Below are 16677 nucleotides of genomic sequence, written 5' to 3'. Positions count from 1 at the left end.
CCTCATCACACCTGCATGAATGTTTCTAGAAAGCCTAGTAAGAGCTTGTTAAGCTAGCCCAGGTGTGTCTGATGGGGATGAAACTAAACTTTGCAGGACACTGGCCCTCCAGGACCGAGTTTGGATACACTGGTTTAAGCCTCGTCTGTGAAACTGACGGTTATTTTCAGAACATTTGGTATAGGACAGATACTGAAAGATGACAAACTCAAATTTCCATGCTCAGGGCAGCCAACCAACAATCTTATCTTATCTTTATTGTAAGAACATAACTAAGATGCACTTTTAAAATTTTTTTTAGATGTGCTAACCACTTTATAAATAAATTTTTAAAGAGTGGTATTAAAACAATAACATTTATTTCTACCAGAGGAAATGTGGCCATTATTAACTTATATTAAACTGAATTAAACTCATTGGTGAAACTGCAAAGATAAAAATCCAATATTAATGTCAGAGTAACATAACTAGTTTAAAAACATTGTGCCAGTCAACAAATAGTAAAGTATTTAAAAGGGAAAAAAATCCTTTTGCTGTTACCTTTAAATCACTCATTAAAGGGACTTAAACCAAAATTGAATCATCATATACTTTTACGTAAATTGTCACAAACCCGTTGAAGATAAAAAGAGTTATTTTGAAAAATGCTGATAACCGGTAACCACTGACCGCCTTAGCATTCCTACTGTGGTTATCAATAGTTTCAAACAGAGAAAAAAAGCTCATAAAAATTTGAAATCACTTGAGATTGAGTAAATTTCATCTTTGGGTAACGATCTCTTTAAATGTTTCGGATTTGCAATTATATTAGAAGGTAAAATAGAACGGAAAGAAAAAAAGAAATTTATTAAGGATTAGTGTACATCAGGCTTAGATATACAAAATACGGACTCATTCAAGAAATACATCCCTTGATATTGCGGTTAAAATCTAAAAGATTTCTCCAAACATTAAATAATAGGCAGACCAAATGAAAACAATGCTGTCCGACTTTCAGAACACAAATATCAGCCCCTTGTAAGATGCTCTTGCTGCTTGCTCTCCAAATGAGCGCATGGACACCAGTCAAAAAAATCATCAACCAAACGTCTTCTCGATCCTCCTATAAATCAGTCTCTCTTCATTGTCAGTCAGACCGAGTCAAGAACAACTGTCCAATCCCAACAGTTTCATTTGACGCATTCAGTCTGTTTCCATTGACCCACTGTGAGTTTCTTTGGAGACCATTAATCTCATCAGTTTCCCATGCAGTTTCTCAACCTTCTTCACATCTTGGGCCTGGTCAGTCTTGTACTGTAAACACTGAGATTTAACAGTTCAGTCAATATAACATGATCTACACAAGACAACAGTTCAGTGTTCAACTTGGAGTTAAATTGAGGTAAAGTTGGTTTTATATTCGCACATTCAGGCTTTTCCAATAATATACTTTCAGAAAAAGTATTCTTTGCAAAAGTCTAAATAGGGAAATCATATTACCAGCCAATAACTATCTAGATTTTAATGGAGAGTAAAACTGAAATAATTCGGCCCATCAAATTCTTCTAGGGCACCTACAGTAAATCTTGTTAAATCAAGCTTTTCTGTGAAACCTTGGGTAAAAAATCTGGGTGTTATCTTAGATGATGGCTAGAGATATGATAGAGATAAAAGCAGTGGTAAATAAAACAGTCAAACCTATTCTAAATTTTTTTTTGAAAAAATAATGCTTTCATTACTTCTAGATTGGACTACTGTAACTCACTATATTTTGGGATTAGTCAGACAACTAAACCCAGTTTACAATTAGTTCAAAATGCTGCTGGCTTTTAACCAGGATCAAAAACATGACCACATTACACCAGTCTTGCGCTCTTTGCACTGGTTGCCTGTGCACCATCCTGTCACTTTTAATATTCTTCCCTTGGTTTTTAAAAATCACAAATTGGTCTGGCACCTTATCTGTCAGACCTGTTGACTGAATATCAGCCAGGGGTGGACTTCCAAAAACCATCGTTAACTAACTAAGGTCACAAGTTACAAACATAGTTCGTTGATTTGCCATTTTCCAAATCCATCGTTCCAACGAACATCCGCAAACTGCGTCGCAAACTTGTACAATTGCAACTACACCTCTAGAGCTGTAGTTAGACGCATAGTTCCTTGCTGGGTTCTATGTCCAGTTATCCCCCCTATGCCCTATTCCATTTGAACCTTCCAACATTTACACTTGGAATGATAAAAAAAATAAATAAAAAAATTTTAACATTAATGTTAAAACATTAAAGTAATTTTTCTTAGGTGCTCATGACGAAAGCTATAGGTGACCTATTATTTAAAAGCTGAATATACATTACGTTTCCAAAGCTTGTGAAAACAAATATATAGCATAGGTTAATAATAGTAGGTTATTTATTAAGTAATGCATCTGTACTGTAAATGACATGGGTCTATTGGTTAGAAAATGTCTGCAGTGGTTTGAATTTGTCAAATTGTGCAAGTAGACTTTTACAAAGTCTAAGGGAAACATAGGCCATACGTGTTTTTACCAAAACTAACATTGAATTTTTTTAAATGTGTGTGCATGTTTATAAAAAAAATAAAATAAAAAATAAATAAAATCACAATTTGCACAAAAAAATATTATTTTTTCTTTAAAGATGTTCTTACTCCACCCTGTTTAGAGCATCATTATGGGTGTTTTACGTTATAACTAAGGTGGTTCAAATAATGGATCTGCGACAGAGAAACTACAGTTTTGGCAAACACTGGCCACTACATTGTTCTTTTCCCAAACGATGCATCATACAAGTTATTTCATTGTTTGGGAAACGCACCCCTGGTCGGTCTCTCCGGTCATCAAAGCAGAGATTATTATGCATCCCCAAGTCGAGGCTGAAATGCAGGGGTGACCGTGCTTTTGCAGTAGCTTGTCCTAGATTTTGTAATGCTCTGTCCCCTCTGTATTAGATCTATATCCTCTGTTTTTAAATCTAGGTTAAAAGCTTACCTTTTTGATTTGATGTGAGAATTGTTTGTTTTAGCTATAATTTTATATCGATCTCTTTGTGATTTGTATTGTGAGGCACATTCATTAACATTTGGTTGTGTTTGACAGTGCTATATAAATAAAAATGACATTGGCATATCAAAGTACATCATTGCTCAGTCAATTAAATACTGCTAAAGTTATTTTTAAGTCATACTTACACGCAATTTCAGACTGCTTATTCAAAGTACCATGGTAAACAATATAAGGACCGTGTTACAAGCTGCCACAGAACGAATGAGCGAATATAAAACCAAGTTTACCTAAATAACTTACAACAGCATCATCTGTGACCTTCATACAGAGATTTCCATCACAGTGTCTGTATTTCAGCACCACTCTGACCTGAAAGAACAACATTAACAGGATTACAGTGTATTCATCATGTTTAATACAGTCCTTTTTTTAGATTGGAAGTTAAATGTACAGATGAATGTATGGAAAAATACATTATATATTTCACATATAGCCCATACATAGAGATATTCGCTATTTATACAACTTGTATAGGTATTTATACAACTTGTATAAATTTAGTTAAGTTGCATTGTCAGAGAAAATTAGGCTTGTGTAGCCTGCAGCTTCAAACTAGCATGTTGTTGATCAGTTACCTTCATTGGGTCCGTCAAATAAAGTTTCTCGGCAGCTCGCGCAAACTCTTCCCATGTCTGATAATAAGGCATGATTTTCTAAACTCTGTATATAATCTATTTTAATAATACTTTAACGGCGAAGCAAATTACAGCTGTCTGAAGCAAAACCCAGGTGGCATAAAATATGGCCACCTTAAGAGGAGGAAAAACGCACTCTGATTGGTCGGTGAATGAACAGACCAATAGAAAACACGTACACTGGCGAGTAAAGAGTACGTAGTGTACATCGTCTGATTTAAGGATCTTGATTGGCGCGTTGTAGTAGAATTAGTGTGTAGAATGACGAATAATGTAAAAGTGAGTGAAGATATGGGTGGAGATTAGTGAAATATTGTCACGTGGTATTAGTTACATTTTACAGCTATGGTCAGGTCTGGTTAATCATAGTCATTTGCGATGACTGTTTTTAAAATGAAAGAAAAAGGTAAAATTATAGAAACTGTTAAATGTGATTTAAATTTTTAGGTACATATCTTTTGTAATATTAAATATCAAACAATTACACATTTAAGGAAGCAATATATCCACAGAACTCCCGGGAATTTGAAAGAGAAAGCGCTTTTTGAGCCCGCACGCGCCGTCTGCTGGTAAACAACGTACGTCTCGTGTGAAAGTACTGTGTCAAACATTTAGCATGACGGGCCATAGAAAGAGTTGGAGACTGACGTGTATTTACGTATTTACAGAGAGTGCCACCTAGAGGAATATGTGAGAACTGTTAAAAAATTACATAACATTTCTAAAACAAGGGGGTAATCTTTTAACCCCGAAAAGCAAAGCATAGACCATTTCAATGTGGTCATGTCATTGGCCCATGGACATTTCCTGCTTGTTATCAAACTATTTCATAACTGTAACAAGAGGTAATTCAATCATAGCTTCATGTTAAAACAGCTATCATCACATTATTTATCAACATGTGGCTCTTTTTGGATTCTCGGAAGCTGTAGAAATTAAAAATGTAAAACAGAAAATGCGTTGGGACCATTGTTTTTGTTTACATCCTTCAAAATGGTCTATAGATGTTTGTTAGAGCGTTCTTTGTAAAACTGCTTTGGAATGACATTTGTTGTGATTTGTTAGAGGTAAATTTCCCAATTAGAATGCATAATTTACTAATTTATTTACATATTATTTAGGGTTTTAGGGCTGGATTATTCATTAGGCATCTCAGGGCCCCATTTGCACTTATGGCTCACCTGATGGGAAATGTATTAAAAAAAATTCTATTTCATGTTAGTCTGTAAACTTTTTAGATAAAAGAAAATAAAACTGGAAATACACATTAACAGTTTATCAAGAATCATGCAAGAATCATGAAGGGGGACTCTGAGTTCTTAATCCGGTGTTCTGTCAATTTGTCCTATGTCAGATTGTCCAACTTTCCATTAAAAAATTAGGAAGCACATTTTGATGACGCAATATTCTACCCATCAGATTTTGCTGCCAGTGTAAATTTGAATGCGGAGTAGTGTGATATGAAGCTGTAATATTGTCCAAACCTACCTAATCCCTAACCCCAACCTCAGAACCATTCAAATACATTGTTTGTAGCATAATCTGATGGGTAGGATAAAATGTCAAGACACCAGCCCTATATACTGTAGGTAATACAAAATATAGTGTGCAAATCAATGGCTGTTATACAAAGAAGGGACAAATAAAACAGTACAAGCAAGGACTAGAATTAGAAATTTGACATTTCACTTTCAAACATTAAACTATGGGGCAACACAATGGCTCAGTGGTTAGCACTGTCACCTCACACCAAAAAGGTTGCTTGTTCGAGCCTTGACTGGGCCAGTTGCCATTTCGTGTGGGTTTCCTCTGGGTGCTCTGGTTTCCCCCACAGTCCAAAGACATTTGCTATAGGTGAATTGAATAAACTAAACTGGCTGTCGTGAATGAGTGTATCTGTTTCCCAGTACTGGGTTGCGGCTGGAAGGGCATCTGCTGTGTAAAATATATGCCCTAATAAATAAAGAGACTAAGCTAAAGGAAAATTAATGAATACATGACACTAAACTATGTATTGTTTTGGCGCAAAACCAAACACTTTCTCACTTTTGTTGACAACAGATTTACTGTATAAACCATTCTCTTAACAAGCTTCAGAGGATATTTGGCATCAAACTCACAGTACATGCAAAGACAGAATTTGTGTGGATCACTACTGTGAACAAAGTTTCTCTGAAGCCCTGAAAACGTTGCTATTTTTAAAACACTGTATAATAGCTGCTCATGTAAAAGGCCGTCTATCACCTTATTTATATGACAATATATGTATTATGACAATACTTTGCAATCTGAAAATCAAACAGAACTGTATTTTGTTCTCAGGAATTATTTCAATTAACACAAAAGTTTCATATACTCACCAGTGAAGTTTTTTCTGATCTGGTCTCATTTTTGATCTCATTTGGTCTTTTTTCAGGTGTTAATATTAGGCCCAGACTGGTTCTGATGTTCATGCACGAGTTTTTATTTGTTTTTAAAATTATTATATTGCAATATTTTCCCAGTGATGGGTTGCAACTGGAAGAGCATCCGCTGCGTAAAACAAATGCTGGATAAGTTGGCGGTTTATTATGCCGTGGTGACCCCTGATTAATAAAGGGACTAAGCCTAAAAGTAAATGAATGAATGAATGAATGAATGAATGAATATTGCAATATTTAAATTTTTATTTTGTTTATTTATTTAGTTTTTATTTATTTTATAAAAAAATATTTATTTATTATTTCAATTATATACTATATTGTATATAAGACAAACCATACTAAGATATTTTTGTCCAATAAGGAAAATATGAATTGCTTTCAAAAAAGTATAACAAGGGTATAGAAAGAAAGAAAGAACGAAAGAAAGAAAAGGAAAAAAAACAACAAAAAACAAAAGGGCAAAATTAATGAAGAATATTAAACAAAGAATATTAAACTGCAGGGCAGCGCCGTGGCGCAGTGGGTAGCGCTGTCGCCTCAAAGCAAGGTCACTGGTTTGAGTCTCAGCCATGTCATTAATTTTCTTGTCAGCTTAGTCCCTTTATTAATCTGGGGTTGCCGCACCGAAATGAACTACCAACTTATCCAGCATATGTTTTACACAACGGATGTCCTTCCAGCCGCAACCCATCACTGGGAAACATCCATACAAACTCAATAACACAAACACTATGGCCAATTTAGCCTACCCAATTCACATGTACCGCATGTCCTTGAACTTGTGGGGGAAACCGCAGCACCCGGAGGAAACCCACACGAACACAGGGAGAACATGCAAACTCCACACAGAAATGCCAACTGACCCAGCCGAGACTCGAACCAGTGACCTTCTTGCTGTGAGGCGACAGCACTACCTACTGCACCCCTGCGTCGCCAGTACAGTTCTAATTATTCTATAAAAATCATAAAATGGGGTTTACATGTAGTATTTTTACATGTATGCATATAAAACTTTCCAACAAATAACATGAGGTTTGAACAGAAACTTAAAATAAGGATTTTTTTCTTTTCGTGTAAAACCCCAAAACAACGTGTGTGGCCTATAAATTAAAGAGAAATCACCAAAAAACTTTTGAACAATTAAAGCATTCACACCAAAGCAAAAAGATTTACTAAAAGGACATTCTCCAAAAAAATGAGCAACAGATTTAGAAGAAGCCTCACAGAAAGCAAGATATGTCACTTCTGAAGCCCTCGATAAAGTTAGGTATCCACCAGTAGATGGCAGTGTAGACTTTATAAAAGCTGAATTTAGACGTCAAGATTTCGGCTTTAATTCAATATAATTTCCCTTTAATGTTGCCTGTAGTCAAATGCCTTACCACATATAGTCATACACTCCTTATATATATGACACAGGTCGATGTATATATGAGTGACAGGGCTAGTTGATCTGGTAACTGAGATGTGGGGGTTAACCCTGCTCAGATCACAAGCTTTGAACACTTGTGATGAACCATCAGATTAACTCTGGCATCAAAGCACACCACAGGCTCTTTTTATGAACAAGTGACAGACAGAACATAAGTCAGAGTCAAATGACATACAGATACAGTACTTGTCAGACATCGCAGTGTGGTGAGAGATTTAATGAATGTTATCAATGCTCTATAAAATATTGACATAAAAATAATGAATTTACCTTTGCGTGAAGTGACGTGATGTAATGTTTTTCCACATTATCTTAGATTTGTACTCAAATTAGTGCTAGCACGATTGCCTCACAGCAAGAAGGTTGCTGGTTCGAGTCCCGGCTGGGTCAGTTGGCATTTCTGTGTGGAGTTTGCAGGTTCCCCCTACAGTTCAAAGATATGCACTATAGGTGAATTGATTAAGCTAAATTAGTGCATGTGTGTGAATGTAAGAGGGTATGGATGTTTCCCAGTGTTGGGTTGCGGCTTGAAGGGCATCCGCTGTGTAAAAAATATGCTGGATCAGTTAGTGGTTCATTCTACTGTGGCGACCTTTGATTAATAAAGGGACCATGCCGAAAAGAAAATGAATGAATGAGTCTTCCCACATAACAAAATTTCTGTAGCCCACACAAACAGCTTTTGCTTGGCCCACATGCCGCAGTGAATTAGGGTACATGACTGGACCAAGTCTGGCTTCCAAACATAGACTCAAGTCTCTGTAAATTCATAACTCATAACTGAGCCTGAAATGGACCAGATATGTTGATGTGTCGTGTCTTCAATGAAAATGATTAGGCCAAACTTACATGGCCCACATATCAATTTTTAACATCTGGACTAAATACTACACTTGACATCTGGCCCATGTCTTGTGTGCTGCCTTAATGATGGTGCCACCTCTGCTAAACCTGGGCCATGTTTGGCCCACATGCTGTATGCCAGTGCAGGATGAATGCTTGCCTTGCCAGCTTCATGCCAATTCTGGGCCAGAATTCTTTGCTACCTGGGTTGTTTCTATGTACAGTGCTCAGAATATATACAGTTGAAGTCAGAATTATTAGCCCCCCCTGTTTATTTTTTTCCCTAATTTCTGCTTAACGAAGAGAAGATTTTTTCAGCACATTTCTAAACATAATAGTTTTAATAACTCATTTCTAATAACTGATTTATTTTATCTTTGCCAAGATGACAGTAAATTATATTTGACTAGATATTTTTCAAGACACTTCTATACAGCTTAAAGTGACATTTAAAGGCTTAACTAGGTTAATTAGGTTAACTAGGCAGGTTAGGGTAATTAGGCAAGTTACTGTATAATGATGGTTTGTTCTGTAGACAGTCGAAAAAAATTAGCTTAAAGGGGCTAATAATATTGACCTTAAAATGGTTAATAATAAATTTAAAACTGCTTTTATTCTAAATAAAACAAATAAGACTTTCTCCAGAAGAAAAAATATTATCAGACATACTGTGAACATTTCCTTGCACTGTTAAAAATCATTTGGGAAATATTTAAAAAGTAAAAAAAAATTAAAGGGGGCTAATAATTCTTACTTCACCCGTAAGTACACTCCTTACAAATCTATCTATTAAATTCATCTTTTTAATAGGAAGCTATTCAATATTATATTTGTGCATATACATTAGATTAGTCAGTACTGAAGCCAAATCTGGAGCTTACCTAACCAAATAACTTACGATAACGGCCCATAAACTAATACATTCCAATTTTATATGTAATAGAAACATATTTAATACAAATAAAAAAAAAAAAATAGTTTTGTAGGTTGTAATGGTTTTTTAAATATTTAGCTTGAATTTAATTGTATTATCTTTCAATTTCTAAATATGTTTAGTGACAAAAATATTATTTGAATAAATATATCTGTTTTGTTTAAATACACCAAAATACATTCCCTATATTCACTGAGAAATAGATAAAAATTTTCATTTTCATAATGGGGTGAACTCAATTATGTTTGGCACTGTATATGTGTGTGTCACATATACATAATAAAAATGTATAATACACACATGTTATGCCAAAACAAAGTTTTATTTTGGATGCGATTTATCTTTTTTTATTGACTTCACCAACAAACATGCAAAATCCCATCTTACACAAAAAAGACAATAATAGTAACAATGATATTATAAATACATATAAATAAAATTTCAATTTAAAATGTGAAAAGGAAGGCTGCGAATTCAAGAATTTTTGTTTGTGAATAAAATATTTTCCATACAAAATAAAAAGTTAATAATGTAGTTCTCTGATATATCGGTTTTACCTTTATAGTAACAAATAATATCTTGTAGTTGAAAGGGGCTGGAAGAAGCAATGTAATTACCTATATGAAGATATATTCCAAAAGCTTTTTGTGTTTTCACACTCAAAAAATATGTAAATCAGGCTTTCGTCTTCAGTTTTACAATATGAGCGTGAACTATCAACCTCCATATACTTCGCTAAAGTATTCACTGGATATATTTCATAAAGAATTTTAAAATGAACCCCTTTTGTTGTATTAGGAATGCAGTACTTAAGAGGTAATAGCCAGGCTTTTTTCCAGTCTATTAGATCAATGATGGATGCCCTGTAAAATTTGCCCTTTGGGACATTATACATTTTATTTAACAAAATTCGTCAAATATATTTATTCAAACACACTAATTCCATTTAAGTTCAGCTCTGGTTCTTTAATCTTTAATAACATTTTCATTAAAAATTAAATGAGATTTTATATGTTGAAATAGACCTAAAGTAATTGCTTTTTGCACAGCATTAAATTCTTTAAAAGCCAATGGAAAATTATAATTAGACATTAATTGTTCATAAGACAAGACTTGATAAGACAAAAATTGAGAGAATCTCAATTACATTTCTGTTAAACCACGTGGATATAAAAACTGATTTATTTCAAATTCTTATATCAGAGTTGTTCCATAAAGTGCATTTATGTGGTGAAAATTTGTGGGAATAACACAATTTCCAGGAAAGAAGAACCTACTGGTGAAATGTTCACAGTGCAATTGGCAATTTATTAGGTAGATAATTGTGTTTTAAAATAAAAGGAAGGCCTCCAACTTTTGTAAAAATATAATGCGAATAATCTTTGCTCAGCATTAACACAAATATGTCACGAATATGCCTGCCTATCTGTCTAAATCCCTTTCCAACTATCAAATGGGGGCGTGACCTGTGCGTGTCTTGCGTGATGACGTCGCGCAGAAAACCTCTGCGTCGCTGCTGTGGCTGTAGAAGGGGATCCCAGCGGCACGCTGCCGCTATTAGAAGATCAGGCGCTTGCAAGACCAAACAGATAATTGCATTCTCACTTACATTTTTTTTCTTCCGTGCTGCAGCATCCACATACAGGGGTGCAATGCGGTAGATCATGTAGACCGAGTTCTTTTTTATTTACTTTCATTTTTATTTTTTTACTTTGCGGGATACAAACTCTCTGGTCCTGCGGCGTTTCATTCATATCTTCTTGTGATCAAGTGCGAACTTTGAAAACTCTCTGAAATTATATAACGCCGAATATATAGCGCGGAAATCACCATGAGGTAAGAAAAATCTGCTTTAATCTTCACCCGCAGCCATTCGAGATTGTTATAAATATAGGCAGATAGGATGTTTAAGGTTTTTTTTGGTGCGTGTGTTATTTGCGCACTGCCTATAAATAATTCATACACAAACAATGGGTGTTTTTCATAATATAGGATATCCTAGAAATTAAAAAAAGGCTTTTAATCGATTGAATGTTGTTAAAATGAAATCATGATACAGGTAAATCGATCAATTAGCCAAATTGAGAGTTACTGCATGTTTTGTATATTTCCTATAGGTGTGTGTGTGTGTGTGTGTGTGTGTGTGTGTGTGTGTGTGTGTGTGTGTGTGTGTGTGTGTGGAAAATGCACATTTGTATGCATCTGCATTTCTTCATATTATGTAAATAGCCATTTGCATAGTCATTTTTGTTGCATTGCAGCATGACACTCGAGACATCTTGTTTAGGATGCTTCATGTACTGGAAGTTGAGTTTGTGACAACTTTGACACTTCTGCTCACGCCATAAAGCAAATGAGCATTATAGGGATTTTATGAAATATTTATATATATATATAAAAAAATATTGCCAATTCTATTTAAGATTTTTCTTTCTTTTTTTGACATTCAAACCAAAATCTGCTCATAGACTGTTTGCTAATGTCTGTTTGACTGATGATCGGATCCATCGCACTACATTGTGATGTAAGCATGTTCGCTGTGTCTGGTGATCTGGTTGAGAGCATGTGTTAAAATGTTCTAGCCTTTGGAAGTATTTCCTCCCACACTCCCGCTGAAGACACATGAAGATGGAGCCAGCTGTTGGCAACCTTCAGCAGAAACCACGAGCTGCCCCTAAAGCAGGGTTTGTCTGATATGACATAACCTTCCCTTTAGGTTTAGATTAATCTCTTCTGTATTATTCGAGCCGTCTTCCTACAAACAGCGGTGCTGCATAGTAAAGCACCTCAGATGTACGTGGGTTGCCTCTTGTGTCAAAAACAGGATTGTCTCTCGCTCGGGAGGGTGATTGAGCGGAGGCGAATGTTCATGTTTGTTAGCCGTAACAGGTGTGGTTTGTGTGATTTTTAGACCCAGGCTGTTCTCTGTTGCTCATCACGAGCATGTGTTGGGAAGTGTCTAGCTTTTAATGGCGTGACACGACCGTTGGCTTTATTATGTGTATGAGGAAGGAACCTGACTGAATTAGCAACCTATTTGTGAATCAGTTGCATTGCTCAGCTTGGCTTTGGTTTTACACTACCAGACAAAAGTTTGTGTACACTTTGCTGCATTTGTTTCTTATGATCCCAAAGGGCACTGTCAAACAGTTTCTGTTCACACTGATATGCCAAAATGACACAAAAAACAGCAACCAAACTAGCATAAAAAGCTTTGCTTCCCACACCAGTAAAGTTTCCTCTATGCTTTAAAAAAAGCTGGGTTCCACACGATAATGTTTTTGTTGAGACAGCATATGGGAATTAAGTTAAGGTATTAGTTTTCACAAATTTAAGCGGATTGAACATAAAACAATTAACTTGTCCCCCCACAAAAACACCCTCAAGAATTGTGTTTGTTGCAGCTCATTTTACATAAGTGGTGTAATATACGTTTTTTGAATGTACAGAGCAATTGTCAAGTATTTGTTCATGACTGTAAATACACAAACATACGACTTGACCATAAATTCACATTTTTGCACAGACTTTAGCAATGTCATTTTCAAAATCGTACATGTTTGCAGTTGTGTTAGTTAAAAATGCAGAGGTCGAATGACCAAAACACAACGTTTTTTTTTGTTTTAGTTGAAAATGATGGTAAATGAACTCCTTTTTGTTTGTAAATTAGCGTTTTATTTGTACAGTTAGTAAAAAGAAATCTTGCAACTCTCTAGTACAAATTTGCAATGACTAATGCTAAAGAATGAGCACAAAAAATGGCTCGTTGTGCTTCTTGGTGTTGCAAACTGATATTTTATTATTATATTATCCTACGTTTTATGTATAGTCATGAAACACAATTGTTTGTAAAGCGAGTAGTTTGACCATTTTCTGCTATTTATTATTCCTAGTCATTTCTGTCATGGGCAGCTGAACCAGATGTACTAAAACAAATCGAAAAAACATCGCAGAATAAGGTCAATATGTCAACATATGACTTGACCGCAAATTCACATTTTTGTAATTTGCACAGAGACTGTAACAATGTTCCTTTCAACATTGTACAGTTTTGCAGTTGTTACAGTTAAGAATATGTTACAGAATGGCCAAAACAGAAACCTTTATTTTTGTTTTTAGTTGAAAACGAGTGTAAACGAACTCTTTTTGTTTGTATATTAGCATTGTATTGATACAGTTACTAAACAGACATCTAGCAAATGTCCAGTACTCCACTTTCCCCCTAAATTTGCAATGACTAGTGCTAAAGAATGAGTATATGTCAAAACGTATGGCTTGGACACAAATGCACATTTTTGTCATTTGCACAGAGACTGTAACAATGTTATTTTCAAAACCGTACAGTTTTGCACTTTTTACAGTGAAAAATACTTTGCCGAATGACCAACACAAAGATTAGTTGTTTTTGTTGTTGTTGAAAACAAGGGTAAATTAACTCCTTTTTGGGTTTTAAATTAGCATTTAATTTGTACAATTATTAAACAGAAATCTAGCAAATATCCAGTACTTAACTTTTTCCCCTAAATTTGCAATGACTAATGCTAAAGAATGAGTATTGACCTTATTCTAGTGGGAGCAGCAATTGAAATCTTTTTGGCTTGAGACTTCTGGTCTCATTCACTTCCTTCGATTATTATATGTTTAAAGTGGCTCGTTGTGCTGCTTAGTGTTGCAAACTGATATTATATTATTCTACTTTTTATGTTTAGTCATGAAACACAGTTGTTTGTAGAGCAAGTAGCATGACCGTTTTCTGTCGTTTAGTATTCCCAGTCATTTCTCCCATAGGCAACTAAATCAGAAGTACCAAAACAAATCAAATAAAACAAGCGCACTTCCACATCGCAGAATAAGGTCAATTTGCGCAGGGACTGTAACAATGTTATTTTCAAACCGTATAGTTTTGCAGTTGTTAACAGTAAAAAATACATTGTCAAATGACCAAAACACAAGCTTTTTTGGTTTTTATTCGAAAACGAGAGAAAATGACCTCTTTTTTTGTTTTAAATTAGTGTTTTATTGGTGCAGTTACTAAACGGATATCAAGTAAATATCCAGTTCTTCACTTTTCCCCCTAAATTTGTAATGACTAATGCTAAAGAATATGTCAAAATCTGTCACTAGTATTGCATATTTCAGGTTAGTTACTATCTTTAAAAGACTTGTTCCAGAATTTCCAAAATCATGGTGAGGTCAATAACACTTCTCTCTGATTCATAGTTCATGTTCATGTTTTGAAGTTACTGGTAGCTTGGCTGAAATAAACTTGATTTATGTGTATTTATTTTACACTACTGAGAAGCAACTCAACTTTTGTTTTAAGCACTTTTGTGTTCTTCCAAACTAATTCAAAAGCAAATTCTGCTCTGTGTAGGTCCAGTCAAGGCTTTGATGGTTTTCTACATGTAAAAATGTCTGTATGAACTCATCAGTATGCTCTTGCTGTATCTTTCTGCTATTAGAAACAACTCGAGGCCTTTCAGCATATTCACACCTAATCAGAATAATATATGAGCACAATTGTATTGAAGGGGCCATTTAAAAATTACCCTTCCCCTTTCCGCCTTATGTAATTACTCTCTTTGGTAGAGATACAGTGTCTACCTCATCTGCATCCCCCAGCCCTCTCTCCCTCTATTACACCTTGTCGCCCATTATACTTTCCATTTCATCTCTCATTTAGATACAGAACTCTCAGTGAAAGTTCTTTATCTTTGACGTCAGTGGCTCAGACTCATCCTTTTGCACTCCTCACTATCCTCCTCATGAATTTAAATAAAGCAAAAGCTATCAGGAATGCATTTAATCATTGTGGATTATCACTGATTTGTACTTCGTTTAAAGCAAGGGCAAAACATTGTTAACTATCTGTGCTTAATCTGGAATTGGTTGGTTGGCATCCTTACTTGTAGGTTAGTGGATTAAGTTTCTTAAGTTTGAATTCATAACCGTAACACACAGAATTCACATACTTGTATTGCATCTTGTGGCAAGTGCTTCTGGCTTTTAATGCTGTATAGATTGATTTCCCATGTGATGATCACAAAATTCCTTTCAAATGGAATTGTAGCATTCATCAGTTTTGATTTTGAATTGTTTTTGAAGTAGCACAATATATCGCAAAATTATTGTTATCGCGATAACAGTATATGCAATATATGTATTGTGGTGGCACGTTGGCTCAGTGGTTAGCACTGTTGTCTCACAGCAAGAAGGTTGCTGGTTTGAGGCTAGGCCAGTTGGCATTTCTGTGTGTAGTTTGTATGTTGTTCCCCCAGCGTGCTCCGGTTTGGTGGTATAAGTGGATTGTATGAACTAAAATTGGCCTTAGTGTATGAATGCATGTGTGAATGTGAGACAGTATGGGTGTTTCCCAGCACTGGATTGTGGCTGGAAGAGCATCTGCTGCGCGAAACGTATGCAGGAATAGTTGGTGGTTCATTCCGCTGTGGTGACCCCTCATTGTCAGGGAATAAGCTGAAGGAAAATGAATGAATGAATGAATCGCAGACATGTTGGATAAATTACATTTATTTTATGCAGTGGTTGTTGATCTAAATTTGACAAATCAGATGGGACCTTACTATATTTATCCCCAGTAGTTTCTGCTCTGCTATTGACTGGAATGGCCCAAAGGTGAACGCAGAGCTCAAAATAAATACTTTACATACTTGCATATAAATGAAATGGTTTTATAAAATTGTTTATCTGTGATTTTCTTTTCTTTTTACAATCCTGTAAGCCTTTCATCTAAAACATTGTTATTTGAGTGAGAATGCTTGAATTTATAATTGTCATTTTCTCATTTAAGAGAGCTGTTTTGGTCCCTTAAATTTGTTAATGAGAAATGGTTAGTAAGGACTTTGTAGCAAGGGTTAAGGGGACAGTTTGAGGGTTAGATCATTAAGGGGAAATCCTTAATGGCAGCCTTAAATTCCTTATGTTGACCCTTAGCTTTACTAAGCTTATCCTTCAAACTAAGGGAATTCTTAGCTTAAGGTCTTTCATTCAACCTGGCCCTGATCCACAATACTTAATATGGGTGTAAATAGGGTCTAAAATGTTTTGAGCTTTTGACCACTTCCAGGATATTGCTTGGATTGCTTTCGTAAAATTAGGGCTGCACAATATATCATTTCAGCATCTATATCACAGTGTGATCAATTGCAATAGTTACATCGCAAGATGTGCAATGTTGAGTCTGGATTATATTTATCATTTACATGTGATTTTGAGGCCTGATACTGTATGAGCATTTAGGCATTAGACATTGTACCGTAGGGCTGGGTAATTTGGCCTAAAATCAAAATTTCGATTAATCAAACTTTTTAACTCGTTTGCGATTT

The 16677-nt window shown here is 35.2% G+C and overlaps 2 protein-coding genes across 2 annotated transcripts in view; one reads left to right on the top strand and one right to left on the bottom strand.

Annotated features, from left to right (window-relative positions):
• Positions 1 to 827: 827 nt before the first annotated feature.
• On the bottom strand, positions 828 to 3817 carry srp9 (signal recognition particle 9). The gene is made up of 3 exons (XM_056445557.1): positions 3640 to 3817; positions 3305 to 3373; positions 828 to 1302 (listed from the first exon to the last, which is right to left on the bottom strand). The coding sequence occupies exons 1-3, from the start codon at positions 3709 to 3711 to the stop codon at positions 1183 to 1185; spliced, it is 261 nt and encodes an 86-aa protein (XP_056301532.1). The 5' UTR covers positions 3712 to 3817; the 3' UTR covers positions 828 to 1182.
• A 7044-nt stretch (positions 3818 to 10861) lies between these two features.
• Positions 10862 to 16677, top strand: part of enah (ENAH actin regulator) — a 183366-nt gene continuing 177550 nt past the window's right edge. The window contains exon 1 of the mRNA XM_056481597.1: positions 10862 to 11167. Within this exon, the coding sequence (XP_056337572.1) occupies positions 11163 to 11167 (5 nt within the window). The 5' untranslated portion in view covers positions 10862 to 11162. The remainder of the gene's footprint in view (positions 11168 to 16677) is intronic.

This window comes from Danio aesculapii, chromosome 20 (genome assembly GCF_903798145.1).
Source record: "Danio aesculapii chromosome 20, fDanAes4.1, whole genome shotgun sequence".
Classification (NCBI taxonomy): Eukaryota; Metazoa; Chordata; class Actinopteri; order Cypriniformes; family Danionidae; genus Danio; species Danio aesculapii.
Note: the sequence above shows the minus strand (reverse complement) of the source record. Positions and strands in the feature narration are given on the sequence as shown.

What these genes read in the sequence shown, in the direction of transcription:
- srp9 (XM_056445557.1), bottom strand. Translation starts at nt 3,711, where the DNA reads ATGCCTTATTATCAGACATGGGAAGAGTTTGCGCGAGCTGCCGAGAAA. An exon ending in ATTTGACGGACCCAATGAAG is followed by an intron (nt 3,374 to 3,639) that starts GTAACTGATCAA and finishes TTGTTCTTTCAG; the next exon opens with GTCAGAGTGGTGCTGAAATA. An exon ending in AGGTCACAGATGATGCTGTT is followed by an intron (nt 1,303 to 3,304) that starts GTAAGTTATTTA and finishes GTTAAATCTCAG; the next exon opens with TGTTTACAGTACAAGACTGA.